The 20,436-nt window shown below is 40.7% G+C and overlaps 1 protein-coding gene across 4 annotated transcripts in view; it reads left to right on the forward strand.

Annotated features, from left to right (window-relative positions):
* The first annotated feature begins 819 nt into the window (after window positions 1-819).
* TMX3 (thioredoxin related transmembrane protein 3) overlaps window positions 820-20,436 on the forward strand; it is a 51,355-nt gene continuing 31,738 nt past the window's right edge. Inside the window, exons 1-6 of one of the 4 annotated variants that reach the window (XR_004345397.1) lie at window positions 820-1,160; window positions 2,156-2,210; window positions 8,793-8,832; window positions 10,047-10,170; window positions 17,970-18,015; window positions 19,570-19,650. Coding sequence is in view for 2 of the 4 variants with exons in the window: in XM_032602808.1 (XP_032458699.1) it covers window positions 1,115-1,160; window positions 2,156-2,210; window positions 8,793-8,832; window positions 10,047-10,170; window positions 17,970-18,015; window positions 19,570-19,650 (392 nt within the window). In the remaining 2 variants the exon portion in view is untranslated. The remainder of the gene's footprint in view (window positions 1,161-2,155; window positions 2,211-8,792; window positions 8,833-10,046; window positions 10,171-17,969; window positions 18,016-19,569; window positions 19,651-20,436) is intronic. The other 3 variants (XM_032602808.1, XM_032602806.1, XM_032602809.1) reach the window with 3 other exon arrangements.

Consider the following 20,436-nt stretch of genomic DNA (forward strand, 5'->3'; position numbering starts at 1 on the left):
TATTTGAATCTGCTGAATGCCTGCACTGGCTACTATGCTGTATGCATAAAAGGGATGAAACCTAGGGTTTGCGCTCAATCAGATTATAACTTAATCTTCTAGTCATTAGGAATAGCAGTGTTTTATGAGCTTTCTGCCTGATGGAATTTTGAACCGACGGTGAATAGGCTGACATCATAATCCATTTCTGTTCTCATAACACACGTTCAATAATTGACTTAATCTAAATCCTCTGGTATTTCTCCTCCTATAAAAGTTTCATGTTGTCATATGTAGTTCCCGCAGCAGTCACTACCGTATAAAACTAGACCGCTTTTATAAATTACTTTTGTTACGCAGAAAAACAGATAGCAATATAAATATTTTATGGTAAGCATTTTACTTATTTCAAAAATCAGGAAACAAACAAATCATCAAAAAAAAAAAAATATCCCATGATCAGCTTCATGTTTTCAGGCTTCAAGAGAAACACTTTTTTAAAGGGGACTCTTTGCAAAAACGCATTCATGGAGCAAAATGAGACAGTCCTCGCATTTTACAAACAGGGCCAAAGAAAATTCCAAATTCATTCTGGAGACATATGTAAGGTCACGCAGCACCCAGAGCCTTCCATCTTTCTACCCACTGCTAACACCCACCTCTTTTCACGAATTTGATTGCTAACTGCTCAAGAGCAGCAGGTGAAAGAGACGGCAGGATTCAGCCTCAAGCGTTGCCAGTCTCCCTCAACTTCCGCTCAAAGTCTAGCAGGCGTTTAACTTCCCGGAAACGCCCCCGACCCCCACGCACACCAACGCAACACTCCGCCCCCACAGGAAAGCGCCCCTACACTAGGTTCCCACGGTCCCCGAAACGGTCCCCGGATCAGAGGCTTTGAGGGTGCGACCGCGCAAGCGTCCCAGTTCCGCGCAGGCGCCGTAGTTCCGCGCATGCTCAGAGGCGGAGGTCGGAGGGGTCCTGGGAGGGTAGCGGAGGCCGGCCTGCCCCGCCCCCGCCGAGCTTCCCTTCCGCGCCCAGGCCGGCCGGCTTCCCTTTCTGGGAGCGCAGGCGGCGGCCGCCCGTGTCTTTTTCTCAGCTCAGCAGAGTCGGCTCTTGCAGCTCCTCTGCGGCGAGCATGGCAGCTCGGAGACGCGGGGCCGCCCTGCGGCTCTGTGCCACAGGTAAAGGCCGCGCGGGGTGATGCGGGTGGGCGCGGGTACCCTCCCCCGATGGGATCGGCTGCGGGGGCCTGGTAGGGTCTTGGCCCGGGGTGGGGAGGGGCCTGCGGGGCCACCGAGATGCCCTCCGGGTCCTGGGTCCCGAGACTGAGCGGACGTCTTAGGGTCCTTCCCCGGCGCAGCTTCGCTGGGCATCCGCGCCTTCCGTTTGCTTCCGTTCTCGGTGCGGCAGGAAGTTTCAGGAGCGCTGATTCCGTCGATGGGGGTCAAGGATGCTGCCTTACCAGCTGGTGGCCAAACCTGCTTTGCCTTTAGGTTGTGAGTCTTGTCACATCTGAAGAATCTTTACCCACGCGGGGGCCAAGAGAGGGAGGTTCAAGGACGGGTCCTGGTCGGGCCTCTTGGGGCTGTGCGATGTGAGAAGTGACCTGCCGGCGTGTTGGTCTTTCTCATTCTACGGCCGGCATCGGGTACCCTGGTTCTCACCTCAGTGTGTCCACTTACACAGCAGCCGTTTAGTTCCCTCTACGTGCCAGGCACTGTTCTGTAATTAGTATTAGGAGCGTAGCTCAATTTTGTTTCTATCAATTTGGGGGCGGGGGGAACGGTATTTTGAATGGCGTTTGAACTTTATACTGAGAAGATAATTGTCACTAGAGAAAAAGAAATATAGAAGAACAATTTCCATCTACTCCAAAAAGATGGAATGGTAAAAAGGAAAAATAGGATGAAAATAAACATATATTTAAAGAGAAATTCGGTGTCTCAGGTTTACTAGCCTACATAGAACTTGCTGTCACCATACGGTCGTAAATATTTATTAAACAGGTGAACTACAGTACTTATACTTTTGCATCATTTGTGCCCTGGGATGGATGAATGATGAGTTTTTTGGTAGACTGTAAAAAACCAAAAACATTTTATAGGTGAATAAGCATATAAGCCAAAAGATAAATCAGCATTTATTATACTGTATACATTTTGTCTTTTTTTTTCAGTTTTTTTACTTGATATGGCTTTCTCTAAAGGATATGTGGAAGATTTAGATGAATCGTGAGTATATATTTTTTAAAATAGTATCTTCTTCCAACTGTGATGTTATCTGAATATTTGTATGAATAATATTTTTTTTAAATAACACTTGTTTTATTGAGCACTTAATCTACACTACATAATTTGCTAATTCTGTATGGTGGTAGATGTCTTTTTTTAAGTATAGTTGATTTACAATATTATATTAGTTTCGAATGTACTACGAAGTGTGAATGTAATCTTTTAATAACAGAGACAGTAATGACCAATGCTGATGTAGCACCAGTTTTGTTCCAGGAGTTGCCCTAAGTGCTATATATGTATGAAATGGGATTGTGCTCAAGAGTTTTATGAACAGCTATAAGAATAAAAAATTGGCAAACTCTTCTATCTTACCATTTTACCTGTACATTTGTTAAGTCTTTTGGCCTTAGTCACTACTGAGTGGGGGCTGGAATTTGGTAACCACACAGTAACACAACATTAATCACAAGGCCTTGCTTATGGTAGGTGAGGAGTGCTGCTTCAGACCAAAATCCTGTGCGTGATTGATCTTTCAGGCCTGACCATAGGCGATTACAAGGCTTTTCCTGGCAGGCCTCCAGCGGGAAACTGCCCTTCCCACACCAGACTTGGGGCACAGCCAATGCACTGCAGTCTCTGGAGGGAGTTGTAGTCATAGACTCAGGCCCCCAGGGCAGCCGTGCTCATGTGCGTGTCTTCATTCTTAGCCCAGTTGCCTCTTGTGAAGGCCTCCTTGTTGGGGGCCTCATCTAAGGCATTTCTTAGGAAAACCTCCTCTGGGAAACTCCTTATTGAGGGGTGTGGCTGAGGCACTTTTCTCCACTTGGACTCAGTACCCTTCCACTCCTGTCCTTTCCCTTCTCCCTCCCTCTGCCCATGGGTCCTGAGAGAGGCAGGAGCCTTTGGTTTAGGGCTGCTCAACAGTGAGGTGAATTTCTCCAACTGTGCTGCATTCGCGTGCCGCCTCACCTCTTCCAGTTCCACTCAGAAAAATGGAACACTGAGGAGCTGGCACCTGTTTTTTCTGCCTCTTGGCTTGCACTGTCGTAGTAAGTGAATAAAGTCTTGATTGTGACTTTCAGTTTGGCTTGTTGTCCTAATTAACCACTTGTACACGACAGAATTGGTACAGCAGCAGGGTGGTCAGTTGAGCACAGTCCTGCTCTGGAAGAGCGGAAAGCCCAGAGATCCCACGGGGCACTCAGCAGCCTTGCTAATGGGTATTGGGGCGCCCTAGTGGATTGCTTATGGGCACTTTGATTCTCAGGGAAACCGTTGTTAACACAGAGGTGATTTTGTTAAACTTCATGGTGCCTGGAAGGGTGTGTCGCTCTAGACCTGATCCTTAACGCCCCAGCAGCCTGACTTTGCTTAAGGAGGAGGAAGAAGCAGGGATAGGCAGGTGCGGATGCCCAAGACCCTAACCTTCCTCGGCCGGGTGCTACGTGGACTAACGGTTTTGGCCCATCTGTAGCGAATTTCTAGTAACTGAAGAACACATGTGGCCCACCTTCACAGAGGCTGAAGTGGTCCTGCAGGCCTCCTGGTGGTCTCCTGGGCCTGTGGGGAGGGATTAGGAACAGTGAGTAATGAGACTGTTAACTGTCAGAGTTCTAGGTTTGTCCTTTCTGTTCCTGTTTGTTACTGGACCCAGTTAAGCCTGCTCATGAAGTCAGGTCAGTCAGGCTGTGACACAATCCAAGCCTTAACTGACAAATTTCTGGACATGGAAAAAGCCACCATGAAGAGCACAAAGGTTGACCAGCACAGAGTAACAGTAAGTGGGAACTAGGTGCCCTCTCTGGGATGACCCATGCAAGAGCCTTTCCAGAAGCTCTGAGTGAGGTTGCTCAGTGATGGGGTCTCAAAGGAGGAGACTGATAGGCTCCTTACCAAGGACCTCATGGCCAGGTACCAACCTGTGAGGGGTCTGATGGGCTTTTTCAAAGGTCAGCATGATGACAGCCCTGTGGCTATTAGAATTACATCCACCATCCTGCCTAGTAAGTCTGGAGACAAGTCAGAGAGTCCCAAAACCTTTACCCAGACCTTGACAGGGTGTTCGGTTGAGGCCTCTCTCTCCCCGGGGGCGGGGGCTGCCAAGGTCAGAGTTCATTGGGGAGGTGGAGGAGAACTGCACGTCTTAGGCCTTTTGGATATCAGTATACAGGTGAGTGTGATGCCTACAACCCCTGCTACCAGGAGGAGGAGGGTACACATAATGCCCTCAGGTTTTGGGTCTGTGATGACCAGTGCCAGCACGCTTGCCCAGGCCCGGTCCTGGCTGAGTGCTTTTGGGCCCCTACTCGTCAGCCTGCTACCTGGCACAGATGTGTTAGCTGTGTGCACTCCTGCTGGCCTTGGTCCCCAAGCCCCAGTGGGGATTGCTGCACTTCAGGCCATCTTCCTGCAACATTGGAAGACTGAACCTACCCGACCTTCAGCTCTCAGTGCCATTGTCTCCCCAGAATGGTGTTGGCTGCCTGGTGAGTAAAAGAAATAACTGAGCTGAAGGAAGCCAGAGTGCTCTGTGAGCCTTTTTCTATTCAGGAGCCCCCCATCCCCACCCCCCGACCCCCTTCTGGCCTGTGCACAAGGCCTTGGGTACCTGGAGACTCAACATTGATGACAGGTGGCTCAGTGCCATGGTGGTACCTGACATCAGGAAGATGCTACTAGAGGGAGCTTGGTCTGTGGCATTAATGATGTCACGTGCCAGCATGTGTCTTCACTGGGCTGATAAGGATCAATTTCCTTCATTTGGAATGGATTCAACACACCTTTAATATCCTATGCTTATCTAAATTCCCTGCCTGTCTGCTCTCAGTAGGTAGGCCATGACCTGGAAAAACTTCTAGAGGGAGCACAGACCTTCCACTATATTGATACCAGCTCCTAGATTGCCCAGACATGGTCACTGTCCAACAAGGACCCGACACCATGATGACTCACAGGTGGCAACATGGCTGGGCTGTTAATACCGACAAAGTGTAACAAGTGAGATTCCTGGGGGGTGATCTGGGAAGCAGTACAACATCTCATTCTAGAGGAGATCATTACCAAACTCTTGGCCCTTTCTGACCCCCCAAATAAAAAAGGCTCAGGGATTGATGGGCTTATTGGGCTACTGATGTTGTCACATAACTCATGCAGGGATCTGGCACCCATCTATCAGGTACTAGAAAGGCCACTGCCTTTTAGTTGGGGACCAACCAACAGGTTACTCTAGAGGCTCTTAGGCTGGCCACCAGGCTTCCCTTCTCCTGGGTCTCACTGGTCCACATCTGCCATTTGAGTTACACATCTCAGCAACCTCTCAGTTCACTGATGGGAGCCTGTGGCAGAAGGACGACATCACAAACCAGCACAGACCTGGTAAGCCCCCCAAGTTGGCTGAAAGATACATAGCTTTTGAGAGGCTATGTTGGTCCTTGGTGGATGAGTGTGGTAGTAGACTCACGAGCAGATATTCTAATCGTTGCTGAAGAACGATAGCTTTGGAATCTCATGAACTAGGAATGGCACCTCCAGGAGCTCAGCTGGAGTCTCACAATTCAGTGAAAAGGTCTCCCGAGTGTCCCTCCACCTCCCAGGAGTAACACCCAAGGAGCCACTGCCTCCTCTGGCCCAGGGGGGACCCAGACATAGAGACCTCCCATACCACCTGTGGGCCTGGTTCACTGATGGCTCCTCCTGGGATGGAACTGGGTGCAGCCCACTTCCAACCTGAAAGAGACCTGTCCTTCCCAAGCGTGGTAAAGGACCTTTGCACAATGGGCAGCTTCATGCAGTGTGGAAGACTGAGATCTGTCCTGCTGTTCCCCCCCCCCCCGCCCCCGCTCCTTGCTCCAGCCCTCGCACATAGGCCCTGCAGTATGTTCACCCACTCGCTGGGCTCTGGCAAATGGCTCGGCCATTGGTTGTGTGGCATATAAAGCAGACCCCCCTGTGAGGATGGGACATTGGGATGACGATCGGTTCTGCCCCTACTAAGTGTTTTGTTCCCTCCGTGGTTGCTCACCAGGAAGGGCCCTGTGCTGACAAAGGGGAACGACCAATAAGCATCCCGAGCTTGTCAGCTGAACACAGGGAACTGAATTGTTCTCCACCCCAGAGCAAGCAGATGTGCAGCTAATTGCCTCCTCCTGGACCCACAAGAGGATGGCCCTTGGAAATTCTGACACCGCTGTAGGTTGAGCTGGCATGCACAGACTGCCACTGCTGCGGGAAGACTGAACCAGCATGAAAAAGCTGTCCCGCTTGTCAGACCCTGGTCAAGGCTAAACATAACTACCCAGGAACACATTACTTCACGTTGGGCCAGGGCGTTCTCAGCAGATAGAACACGTTAGGCACCTCATCCCACCCATAGTATCCCCCGGATCCTGACTGCAGCTGACACTTTGTCTAGCCATCCGCACGCATCCACTGACTCGGGCCACACTCTCAGGCCCTATAGGAGGACATTTGTTTCCTATTCAGGTTCCCTGAGAGCACTGTATCTGGTAACAGCCCTGGATTTGCAGTCCAAGCTACACATCAGTGAGCTCAGTCATGGGGCATACAGTGGACTCTCCGTATCACCCCTAATCCACAGGGGTGTTGAGCATTTTAATGAACAGTTAAAGGACAGGTTTAATCAGCGGATGGGAGGGGACAAGATTACCACGGCCTGTATTACGCAGCTCAGGCAAGCGGCCTGGGGGCTAAAGGCAGCAGTTCCCCAGTCCGGTACTTCTCATTAACCCTGCATGTGCGAACACGCTGTCTGCCCCTTCCCTTAATCATACGCCCTTCAATTACGACACTTTCCACTCCATGTGGGGCCCTGTAAGGGACTTCTGTACCCTTCGACTCCTTCCCAAAGACTCAAATTGGTGGGAGAGGAGGATGGCTGTTAAATATCAAGGAGGGGGGGGACGGCAGACTCCAACATTGGCCGCTGCGTGCAGAGCATGGGGTTTTGTCTACAAAGACCTCAAGAATAATGACCATCAATTAGAGGGCTCTGGTTCAACAACTTGCTTAAGGTGGCCGTGACACTTTCCTGGATAGCCCCACGAGATGAATATAAAATAGAATTTTTTACTATAAACCACAAGGGGAGCCAAGCCAAAACATTTGGGGGATTGATTAAGGGCGCTGTCCTTGTCCATGGTACACAGCAGACTGTGCAGTTGTATAGATGTGAACACCTTTGGACCTAACAGCTATAATATGGGGATATGTTCTCTTTGTCTTACCTATAGGGTTAAGAATCTTATTAAAATATCCCCACAGAGAACTTCTGTCACTCATGTAGTACAAATTGAATATAGATCACTGTGCAAGGCACTAGGAGATGAAACAAATACACTCCTCGCGTAGTGTATCTATGGTTGGATAATATGTAAGTAACTACAACGTGTGGAAATTGATGAAAATCATAAAGAGGGTAAAGGTGATATGGAGAGATCGTTTCTAGCTCTGAGGAATTTAGGAAGGCATTACGGAGTTAGCAGTGCTTTTGGCTGGATAGGATTTGAATATGAAAGAATGTAGAAAGTCAAACATTGTGAGTTTAGCTGTGGTAAGTACCATAGTCTGTTGGAAATCATACTCATATTTGAGTATGATTATATACTCAAATATATAATCATATATATTTGATTGGGTGCTTATATTTGAGTGGGAAGGTAAGTTGGAGCCACAGTAGTGTAGCAATTTGTACTTTTTTTGTAGGTGGTGGGAAGGGACCCAGAAAATGTCAAATAAGAGTAACATGATCAGAACTGTGTTTTAGGAAAATTCTTTGTAGAGTATTGTGTCAGGGCTCCCCAAAGCACCCCTAGCTTCACTGATTGACAGGAACACTCAGGACTGAGCCTGTCGTGGAAGTCAGAGCCGTGATCTGTTACAGTGAGAGAACACAAAGCAAAATCAGCAAAGGGAAAGGGCGCGTGGGGCAAATGCCAGGGAAAACCAGGAACAAGTTCCCAAGAGTCCTCTCAGAGAGTCACACAGCACGTGCTTAATTTCTTCATCAGGAGTTGCAACCACAAGTGGGAAATGCTACCTACCAAGGAACCTCATTAGAGACCCTGCCCTGGAATTTTTATTGGGGATTGGCCATGTAAGCACCCCTCTGCCTAGCCATTGCCAAAATTCCAGATTCCCTGAAGGAAAGTAGCTGTTCATCACAAAACCACATTGTACAGCGGGAGACCAGTGAACCACCCTTCCCAGATGCCACCCAGGGACCAGTCCTGCAAGCAGACCTTTCTAAGGCTAACCCCTCAGGCCTGCTCTGTAATGCACAGGTATAAGTGGAGTAGAGGGGCTACAGGCTAAAGCATTTGTCTGTCTGTGTTTCTACAAAGTCCCACTTTAATTTTTTTTTGACTCCTTATTATCATTTCTCTACTTTTATTAAGATGTTTAATGGATAAAATCTAGAGGTCTCTCAGTAAAAATAAAAATTTTTTGAAAGAATTTATTCTATGCTCCTATATTTATCAATTTATTATCTTTACCTGTACTATTCAGTTGTAAAGTGGAAACCTACAATCAAAGATTTGTTTTCTTGTTTTTGTTTTTTAGATTTAAAGAAAATCGAAAAGATGACATTTGGCTTGTAGATGTGAGTATGTAAACTTTTTGTACTAAGTAACTGCCCCTACGATTTTAAGTGTTATTTTGCATTCTCTTCACCCCAATATGTAATAGACAGTACTAATGTATATTACCCACTTGGTTTGCTCAGGTAGTACCATTTGGGTTTTTATATTAAAGTGAACCTCAAAGCCTTAGGATTCCTGGCAGGGGAATGATGAAATTCAATGAGGTCCACTTGTGGATTATGTCTGAGGGAGATTATGGTATGATTTTATTACAGAATTCACTCTTTATTTTTTCATATTATCCAAGAGATTGAGTATATTAATATCACTTGGCAGCTAAAATCATATTTTCATCTTAGTCGTGAACAAAATCAGATTTTCATCTTCCTTTCCTCACTTGGACGCTTTGAATGTATTTAAACCTTATGATGTTTGGGATTCATTTTGACATGCCTCAGTGAAAAAGTAGAGTGGCAGCAAAAGAGATGGAATGAGAATGGCAGAGCTGACAGTTCCTGAAGCCAGGCAATGAGGCGTGAAGGTCCCTTGTTTAATTCTGTCTGTTTCCCTTTTGTATATGTTTGAACATTTCCATAGTGTAATATTAAAAGAGAGAGAAATCTTGTTTCATGAAAGTAGGACAAGCAGTTTGTTACACTGTTTCACCGGAGGAACCTAAGTACCACCCCAGCCATCTGGTGATTCTGAAAAAGAAAGAACTAGGGTTTTAGTTTCATCAGCCTGACTTGCCACTGTGTCAAACCAGTCATCCTGATGATTCCCCACGTCTTACCAGTGGTTACGCTTAGAACAGCAGAGGCACCTACTGTGTTGGAATTTTTGTAATAGAAATAAATTTTATCATTAACACTTAAGGGGTGTGCATATGATATATGAAGTGTATTTGGTGGTTTAATTTTATGTATAACATGGACATACTTGGGAGCAAAGATGCTTTACTGTAAATCATCTACTTTAAATAGATATCAGTAGTCATTTAAACTTAAAGTAGGATCAGTGTTGAGGTATATCCTAGGAGATGACCTGTCTAGTTTGTGTATATGTGTGTTCTTTTATTTTGAAACCACTTTAAAAATTATATTTAGACCTTTTGTCTAAAATAGATTATTATCCAATCATTTAGTCAGAAAGATTCTTTTAAAATTAAGATTGATACCCAAAGTAGCACAGTATCTTAGTGGTTTTCTCTCTCTCTTTTTTTTTTTCAAACAAGTTTTATGCACCATGGTGTGGCCATTGTAAAAAACTGGAACCAATTTGGAATGAAGTTGGTCTCGAGATGAAAAGCATTGGTTCTCCAGTTAAAGTTGGAAAGATGGACGCTACTTCCTATTCCAGTAAGCATCTACTCAGTTTATCATTCTACTGTTCTCGTAATGAAAGTGTTTTAATTACATGAAGCAGTATTCAAGGTAAGAGGAAGAAATATATATATATATTTTTTGCTCATGTAAAATTAAAATTATCTTAGAGATTTCAGACTGTATATTTTATGAGTTAGATGAATTAACCATTGAATATGTAATATGCAGTCTGTGTTAATCTTATACCCAGTATAGATGTATGAGCCATTGTTCCTATTTTGAGCCCACTTGAGATAATCAGTTGCCTGAGACAGCCACAGAAATTTGAGTGTCGAACTCTTGATATTGCTGCATGGCTTAAGAGTGAGAGTTTGCTGTCTGAGTAGCCTGAATGGCATGGTAGAGGAGTAACGGGAACTCGAAGGACAAGCTGAGTTAGGATAAATACAAGTGAGGATCGGGAAAGTGTTCACCCTAGAGAGAATATCAAACCAAAATCATAGAGCTGAAAAAGAGTTTAGTGAGTCTGTACCAGAGACGAATGTCTTCCAGCAGAAACTGGCAAACCACATCGCTGGACAGTCTGGCCCCCGCCTGCTTTGTACATACAGCTCGACTGGAACAAGTCACTCTCCTTTGTTTACCCTTATTTATGGCTGTTTTCATGTCCCAGAGGCAGATTCAAGTAGGTACAGCAGAGACTGTAGGCCCCACGAAGCCTAAAATGTTTATTATCAGACCCTATACAGGTAAAGTTTACCAATACCTGTCTTAAAGGATTTGGGAAAAGGCAAAATTAAGTTTAGAGAAGTATGAGGTCTCACACAGATTTGGAAAGAGCATGGCTTCAGAAAGTAGATCACATACGGCTCTGCCTACTACTTTTGCCCTGTAGCATGGGGAAAGTTTCTTCATGTCTCTAAACTTTGATTTCTACATGGGTAAATATTTAATTATAATGAATTTTTTATTGGTTGTTTTGAGATTAGAGTGAGGTAGCACATGTGCAGTCCCTTGTAGTATGCAATAAATGTAGGTTCCCTTTTCCTTTAATTAATGAAGAAAGTGGAAGTATGAAATGCAAAATGCATATTTCATTTTAGGAAATCAGCATTGTACTCTGGATATAAGTTTGGAACAAGACAGACGTATGTTTTAAGCCCAAGTCTATCATCTCTTACTTTTGTGGCTTTGGGGAAGTGCTTAACCTCTCTTAATTTTAGTTTCCTTGTCTAAATGAGAGAGTGATAATTCTCAAGGTTGTGAGGACTGTATTAATATTCCTTATTCAAAACCCCTAGCACAATGGCTAGTACTTACAAGGTGCTAAGGGATAATACCAGATTTTAAGAGCCTCTCAGGTGGGATAAAGTGTTTTGGATTTTATCAGTTGTCAATTGAGAGGTAATACACATTTTTGAGAAGGCATATGATTTGATAAAAATGTTTTTGAAAGAAGAACAGATGAAAAGAAGAACATTTAGAGACAAACAGATCATCTAAGTGGACTTTTGTATGCATCTTGGTATAGGGTGCTGGGAGGGCAGACTTGGGTGGTTGGTAGGGCAATAAAGAGGAAACAGTAATTCTTATAGACATTTGCAAGGGTTAAATCACGGATGTGCTAGATTGGCTCTGGTATGAAGAAAAACAATTGAAAATAGTATAAGATTCCTAGCACAATTCACATTGAACTACATTACCACTGGTTAAATGGAAAGAATAATACATTTAATTTTGTGTGTGTTTTCATGTTAGCAGCTGTTTTGAATTTGTGGTATTTTGCTTTATTGATGTTTGGGAATATGGGGAACTAGAGTGCAGGTGAGATGTTAGAACTGGAATTACTGAGTCACAAGTGAACTGCTGCGACTTTGAGAGGGGATGAGATCTATGGCAGGAAGTTATCTTAGAGAGAGAAAGATAAGATAATATTCTTGAGTTGGTATTTCTTGAAATAAAGCTTTTACAGTGTTAAGAAATTATTCCTTTTAACTGTTGTGAAAGTAAATTTTTGTGTCTAGGCATATATGTTGATTAGACATGCATACACATACATTCGTCTATACAGTCATTCATTTATTTCAGTCAGTCAAAGGATAACTAATAAACATAAATAAATTGTCTGGTGTTTAGTGTTTGATATCAGTGATGGATGAATTTTTTTTTTTTTTTTTTTGCGGTATGCGGGCCTCTCACTGTTGTGGCCTCTCCCATTGCGGAGAACAGGCTCCAGACGCGCAGGCTCAGTGGCCATGGCTCACGGGCCCAGCCGCTCCACGGCATGTGGAATCTTCCGGGACTGGGGCACGAACCGGTGTCCCCTGCATCGGCAGGCGGACGATGGATGAATTTTTCATTCTGTTATAGAATCAAGAAGATGTTTTATGTGCTATGGAGAAAAGAAATATCATCTTCCTAAAAAATGTAGTTAAGTATTCAAAAACTACCGTCTAGAGATTACAAATAGATTTTTGGCATATAATTCTTAAAGTTTTCTTCAATATTTCAAGGCAGCTCAAATACAGGCATTTCAGTAGAACTTGGAATCAAATAGGTGAAGAAATTGAATTTCTTTTTTCAGGCTAGCTGTTGGCAGTATTCTGCATCTAACTATAGAGCACTAAAGGATTGGTTGTTTTGTACATGTTTCTTCCATCCCCGTAGGTTGCTTTTCAGACCGTATAGCATCGGTGTTTCCCAGGGTTTATTCTGCAGGCTGCCTGCATTAAGATTACCTGGGGTGCTCAGTATAAATTCAGATTTCAAAGGCCCACACCAACCCTACCAAATGAAAATCAGATTGAGTCGTAAGAATCTGTATTTTTAACATGGACTTCAGGTGATCCTGCTGCACACTCAAGTTAGAGAATCACAGAGTAAAGTATTATTTTGATGGACAGTTATTTATAGGATCTCAGTTTAGGGTGGGATAGGATTATTCCGTGATCAAGTGTAGAAAATCTCTTAGACTGTTTGATGGTAGCTTATTTCTCAGTCATGTAATTGCAGTGATTGAAATAAATGCCATCACACTCAGTCCAACCAATCTCTGTGTATAGAAGTTTTGAACAGGAGAGATTTGAACTTTCATGATTTACCCTGCCCTGTGTGTATCAAAAATTTCTTGATGCATGGTTTTAATTAATAATATATCAAATAACATTAAAAAGTTGTATCATGTCCAGTGTAAATTCACATATTATTTTAGCCTTTCTTTTTCTACATATTCCTTCAAAAATGAGCACAAAAATTGTTTCTCATTCACCAGTTAAAATGTTATAAAAAAAAAAAATGTTATGATGTTACCTGTAGTCATGTACTGATTTCTATTATGAAACCACTGAAATTCCATTTATTCCTCAACCTAAGTGTGACATCATTTTATAGTAAAGATCATATTTTACCCCCCTTTCATGTATAAACTTTCAAGGGCATCTGGCCAATAACATTCTTATTCTGATTCTTAGATCTCAGATATATTTGCAGATCAGTCTTACCTTTCTAGATTATAAGCCCTTTTAGTCAGTGACTATATTTCAGGGTTGCTCAAACTTGGTACTGTTGACATTTTGGGCCAGATAATTCTTTGTTCTGGGGAGGGGGAAGAGTTTTCCTATGCATTGTAGGATATTTAGCAGCATTCTTGGCTTCTACCAACTAGATGCCAGTAGCTCCCTTCTCTCCCCACCCGCTAAGATGTGGCAACCAGAAATGTCTCCAGACATTGAGGGCAAAATCACCCCCAGTTGAGAACCTCTGCATTATTTTATTCCTTTCCCATTTTAGACACATAGTGACACTCAGTAAACACTAAGAAAAATAGTATTTTTGAGCTGAAAAGGATTTCAGGTTGAGTTCAACTCCTCACTTTTTCCCTCCTTTCATTGTGTAGATGAAGTAACAGAAGGTAATTAGCAGTGAACTGACTTTACTAATTTCGGACATCAAAGTTAGCAACAGAATTAGGCCCAGAATCCAAGATCACCATGATTCAAAATCAGGCCTATCTTAACCATCAAGTTGTTATCATTTCAAGGAGAAAACAAATGAAATAGGGAGCTTTATGCTTAACCTTATTTTCTGAACATTTAAAATTACAAAATTTCAGGGGAAGTTATTCACGTTGCAGATGGATTCCTCAGTTTGTAATGGAATTGATCTCAGGTTTCTATATAAACCATTGTTCTTTGACAGGAAAAAATAAAGAACAAAAGATTTAAACTCAGACTGGAGTTTCAGCATCAGCCCTGCTGCCTAATCAATGCTTGCTTTCTAACAAGTTAACAAGTCTTCCGAAGTATTGGCTTATCTGAAAGATAACATTAGCATCTGTCACCCCACCTCACAAAATTGTTTTGAGGGGTAGTTGAAGGCATATTAATGCCAATTATAAGATATCTACACAAGCTAATTCTTATTAATATTTTTTGCACATTAGTGTGTCAACAGGTAATTACTTAACAGTGAGTCAGGACCAAGAATAGAAGAAAATGGACTCAGCATTTGAGCATCTGTATGTGCTGAACTCTCTGTTAGATTCTTTTCCACACTTCCTTATTTTAAATACCACACATAGCCCTACAAGATGAGTGGTATCCCCAGAAGCGGAAACAGAATCCAAAGTGAAGGAGCTTACACTGAGCTGCATGGACAATAAATGGAGATGTTGGAACCCTAACCTGGGTCATTGTGTGCCTGTAACTCATGCCTTGCTGTGTGCCTCTTTAATTATACAATCATTTACGTTTAGGAAAACCTACCTTTGAAGTTTTAGCAGTCATTGTCAGTTGAAATTCTGTCAGAGATGAAAGTAATGTTCAAAGAACCAAAGGGCTAAAGGGTGGGTGGTATCATCTCCATCTTATAGGTAAGAAAACTGAGGTCAAGGAAATTAAATGATGGGGTTACGTGTGGAGCTGGGATTTTCTCTCTGAAGCTTATCATGAGAACCATAACATCAGCTATAAAATACCACCACTGTATTTTCTCATTGATTGCATATTTCATTTTTTAAATCTGATTTGTATACAAATAAATTTTACACTAAATTATGTAAACAATTGCTACTGGGCTGCACTGCCCCCTCCAGTCAATTTTATTAGTCTTTATATTTTGGCAGTTTTTAATGAGGTTTAGTTGAAAGTAATAATGGCTTATATTTACCTGCCTTCTTAATTTGGGATGGGGAGCATTAAGAACATACATTACTGGGCTTCCCTGGTGGCGCAGTGGTTGAGAGTCCGCCTGCCGATGCAGGGGACACGGGTTCGTGCCCCGGTCCGAGAAGAATCCCGCATGCTGTGGAGCGGCTAGGCCCGTGAGCCATGGCCGCTGAGCCTGCGCGTCCAGAGCCTGTGCTCCGCTACGGGAGAGGCTGCAATAGTGAGAGGCCCGCGTACCGCAAAAAAAAAAAAAGAACATACATTACACACATAATCTGTGTTTTTTCTTGGAAGAGGGCAATCTCAATAACAGCATTATTCAATTAGAATATGCTTGACCTGAAAATACTTGCAAATGATGTAACCAATAAGGGTTTAATACCAAAATATATAAACAGCTTATACAACTCAATATAAAAAAAAACCTGATTAAAAAATAGGCAGAAGACCTAAATAGACATTTCTCCAAAGGAGACATACAGATGGCTAACAGGCACATGAAAAGATGCTTAACGTCACTAATTATTAGAGAAATGCAAATCAGAACTACAATGGGATATCACCTCTTACTTCTCAGAATGGCCATCATCAAAAAGTCTACAAATAACAAATGTTGGCGAGGATGTGGAGAAAACAGTTGTATATAGTTGGTGGGAATTAAATTGATGCAGCCACTATGGAAAGCAGTATGGAGGTTCCTTAAAAAACTAAAAGTAGAGCTACCATATGATCCAGCAATCCCACTCCTGGGTATATATCTGGAAAAAATGAAAACTCTAGTTTGAAAAAATACATGCACTCCAGTGTTCACAGCAGCACTATTTATAATACCCAAGACATGGAAACAACCCAAGGGCCAACAGACGATTGGCTTAAGAATATGTGGTATATGTATACAATGGAATATTACTCAGCCATAAAAAGAATGAAACTCTGCCATCTGTAATGACATGGACGGACCTAAAAAGTATTATGCTTAGTGAAATAAGTCAGACGGAGAAAGATAAATACTTTATGTTATCACTTATTTGTGGAATCTGAAAAATAAAACGAATGTGTATAACAGTACTGAAACGGACTCACAGATAATAGAAAACAAACTAGTGGATACCCGTAGGGAGAGGGAAGCAAGGAGGGGCAAGATAAGAATGTGGAATTAAGAGCTACCAACTAGTATATATAAAATAAATAAGCACCAAGGATATATTGTACAGCACAGGGAAATACAGCCATAATAACTGTAGATGAAGTATAATCTATAAAAATATTGTCACTCTGCTGTACGCCTGAAACTAATATAATATTGTAAATCAACTATACTTCAATAAAATATGTGTGTATGTATGTGTGTGTGTGTGTGTGTGTGTGTATACTTGACAGAGTAAGTCCTAAATTAGAGATAGGCACAAATAAATTATGTAATTGGTCTAAGTTCACATGACTATTCAGAGGCAGAACCTGCATCTTCATATATATATATACATATATATATATATACCAAGTTCCTATTTTTGTTACCTCTGTTGTTTGTGTTGCCTCTAATAAAAACCATTGTTGATCACTGTCTGGAACCTTCTGGTCACCTCTCTCCATGCATTTAAGGGAGAAGCTCTAGAGTTGACAAGGGAAGGAGGAGAGATTTTCAATATTATTTGCCACTAATTCACTTTGTCTTTATTCTTGTGTATTGATGGGGAGTGATGAGAAACCAAAATTAATGATTACTAAAGTGATGAGTAAATCAGAACTCACATATAGAGGTAGTTTTCTTATACCCAGCTATCATAAGAATATGTTCTGGAAATAAAAGGAGAGATCATGTGAGTAAATACAGTATACTTTGCATATACTAGGATAAGTATAAGTATATTGTATTTTGTCTACTAACTGAGAATATTTTATTTCTTCTTTCCTGTCCTAATTGCCTTGAATCTGTAAAGTAGTATAGTATTAATTTCCCATATTGATTATTATACCTCTTAAAGTCCAAATTCTCTGTTGTTTGCTTGTTTTCATTACTATTCTCCTTTCCCTCAAAAAGATGCCACTGTAGTGTGTGTCTCATTTTAATTAACGTGTGATTTCAGAATAATCTTTGAAATAACTGGAATTACTCTAGGTTATTACAGAAGCAGAAACTTTTAAAACAAGTAGATAAAATTGCTTTTAGATCATATATTAAGTTAATTTTGCAACTATGATTTATGTTTTTAACATTAAAATACAAAGCATTTCTTTTAAGACTCAGAAAACACTAAAGGAAGAGACGGGCCTTTTTTGAAGAAATATTTGTCCTGGAAATGAACTCAAATGAGGAGTGAGACTTTATTTATATATGTGTGTGTGTATATATATATTATTTTTATAAAACAAGAATATCTTTTAAAGTAAATACTTTAGAGATAAAAATTTACTCTTTTGGCATTTTTCTTTATTTTGTTATAGTATTTTTGTGCAGGTCATAAGTTGGATTATTAAGTAATTATTTTGTATGAGAATGTCATGTTTTTTCTTTTTTGTATGTGTTTATATTCTTTTATAAGAATTGAAAACAGCATATCTATATGGGTTTGTATAAATATATATTTTTTTAAGTAAAAGGCTCATTTATTACCTAGTTTCTCATTTAAAAAAAATTTAGAATTATTTATTCTTTTTCTTGTCAAGGCATTGCTTCAGAGTTTGGAGTTCGAGGTTATCCAACAATTAAGCTGTAAGTTGAGTGTTGTATGTTTATATGTGTATTTTTATTAGTTCACTCTACTTACATTTTATTACATTAATTTCTAGTAGCTTCCTTGGAGGACTGAAGATTTGGGTTCCGCAGTTCTTTCTAGGTGCAGTGTGTGATCCAGGGAGAGGGACTTCATCCGTGCTTTTCTTTGCACTTAAGTTAATGTGTGGTTTATGGCTAATTCACCAAATGTGTTTTGAGTTTACTGTGACAGGTGCTGAGCAGGACAAGGTATACAGTTGTAAATTAGGAAAGCTCTACCCCTGAAGAGCTCAAGGGTATATTCTGTTTAATTTGTGAATCCTGTCTCCTAACAAATTTTACTTTTCTATGATTGAAATAGACTTATTTCATTAGAGATGAAAGAAAAGAGAATCAAATTGATGGATGTTAATTCTCATCTGTAGATGTTGATCACGTCTAAGACAGAGCATATATGGTAGAAGAAATATTGTGATAATTCTAAAGGACTTGTGTTTTATAATCATAATGTTATTGAATTTTCTCATGAGTTTAATCCTGATCTCATCCTTATTTCAATAATGTGGAGAGTTGAGGAATTATTTTGAAACTTATTTTTATTATAAAGTAAGTTATTTTAGTATTTTAAAATCTCAGATTTTAAAATTTGACTAATTTTAATTTTTTTATTTCTTGGATTTTGTGTTGGCCTCCCTTTCTTCCCCCACTGTTTAAAAATGTTTGCCAAGGGAATTCCCTGGCAGTCCAGTGGTTGGGACTCTTTGCTTTCACTGCTGAGGGCACAGGTTCAGTCCCCGGTCAGGGAACGAAGATCCCACAGGCCACACGGCGTGGCCAAAAAAATAAATAATATAAAATAAAAAAACACATGCACACACACAGAATACTTCCAGGGCAGAACCTTTAAAAAAAAAAAGTTTGTAAGCCTCTTTGACTTTCTTGTGTTCAGTAAATTATCTTTTCTATCCTTTCTGTTTAATTATAGATGTTCTACTGTGCTTTCACAATTTTTTTTTTTAAATTTCAGTTAGTTGGACACAATTCATTGGCAGGCTTTTGGAAAATTATCTAATTTTCTAGAAGAGGTATTTTTATGCATTGTTTTATTCTTTAATCTTGGAGCATCTGTCATGTTACTCTGATGTTGTATTGCTTAAAATTGGTTTTAGCTTTACCAAAATACTTTTAATTCCCTGTCCTTTCACATACTTTTTAATAGAGAAGATAGTGAGAATTAAGCTTTGATGAGTTCTTGACTGTGAATGTATATATTTTTCATTTATCAGAAGGCATAGACACAATGCAGTTATCAAATACAGAATAAAATATTTTCATGTAATTTTAATAAAATACAGCCTTTTTCTTTGCATTTTGGTTGTTGGTTCCCTGAAGCCAGTTATTGGCTGTTTTTTACATGATTATGCTACTTCTAAAACAACACCACTGCATTTACTATTTTATATGCTGTAATTTGTGTTACAATAGTGATTATCATTAAATGTGAAAACAGTTGAAATAATCTAAACTTTTACCCTATTTTCTTTTTTTAAGATTAAAAGGGGACCTGGCGTATAATTACAGAGGACCACGAACTAAAGATGATATAATTGAGTTTGCTCACAGAGTGTCTGGGTAAGTTCATATTATGAAGGGCCTTTACTATATAATATTAGTATTTGCAAGTTAAATGTATTTGAGTAGACCATATTGAACATACATATTTTTAGGTGTTTAGCCTAAATAAAATTTGTCTATTTATAAAGGAAAGCTAGGGTTGCGTAGCATATGCAAAGGGCTCCTTGAGAGGAATAAAAGGGTCCATGATCTTATGTACTTGTTAGCCTCACATTTAAATTCACTTTGTGCATAGAAGAATATTTTCCCCAATGGATTTTTAATACATTTTCAAAACTTGATTACTTCTAACAACTTTGTGAATCTTAATTTTTTTTATTATAATTTTGCCTTTGTACTGCCTGCTTTACATTCATTTATTTTTCTTGTTATCGAATTTCAGTTTTAAGAGAAACCCCACAGTATTACATTCTAAATAAACTTGGGCTTTAATCCCTAGCTTTTAATACCAGAAAATGCTTTTTAGATGCAGCTAAAATACTTTCCCTCATCTTTCACATGCTGCTTTATGCCAACTGTGAGGTATTATTGCACATTTCATTAGAAGGTAATATAATTAGAACCCAGAGATCTTTTTGAGTTACAGATCTCTGAAGTTTTACTGCTAAGGAATCAGAAATTCTTCTGTGTTTCCTTCTGGTTTGAATGTGGTGATTTTTTTTTTTTTTACTCTACATCTTGCTGGTGTATAAAGAAAGTTGGTGCATATAATTATTTAATGTGATTATGTGTGACTTCTGGAAGAGGGCTTTTATCAAAATAGGTTAACCTACTTTGACTTTG

This window comes from Phocoena sinus, chromosome 14 (assembly GCF_008692025.1).
Source record: "Phocoena sinus isolate mPhoSin1 chromosome 14, mPhoSin1.pri, whole genome shotgun sequence".
In the NCBI taxonomy this organism is placed as follows: Eukaryota; Metazoa; Chordata; class Mammalia; order Artiodactyla; family Phocoenidae; genus Phocoena; species Phocoena sinus.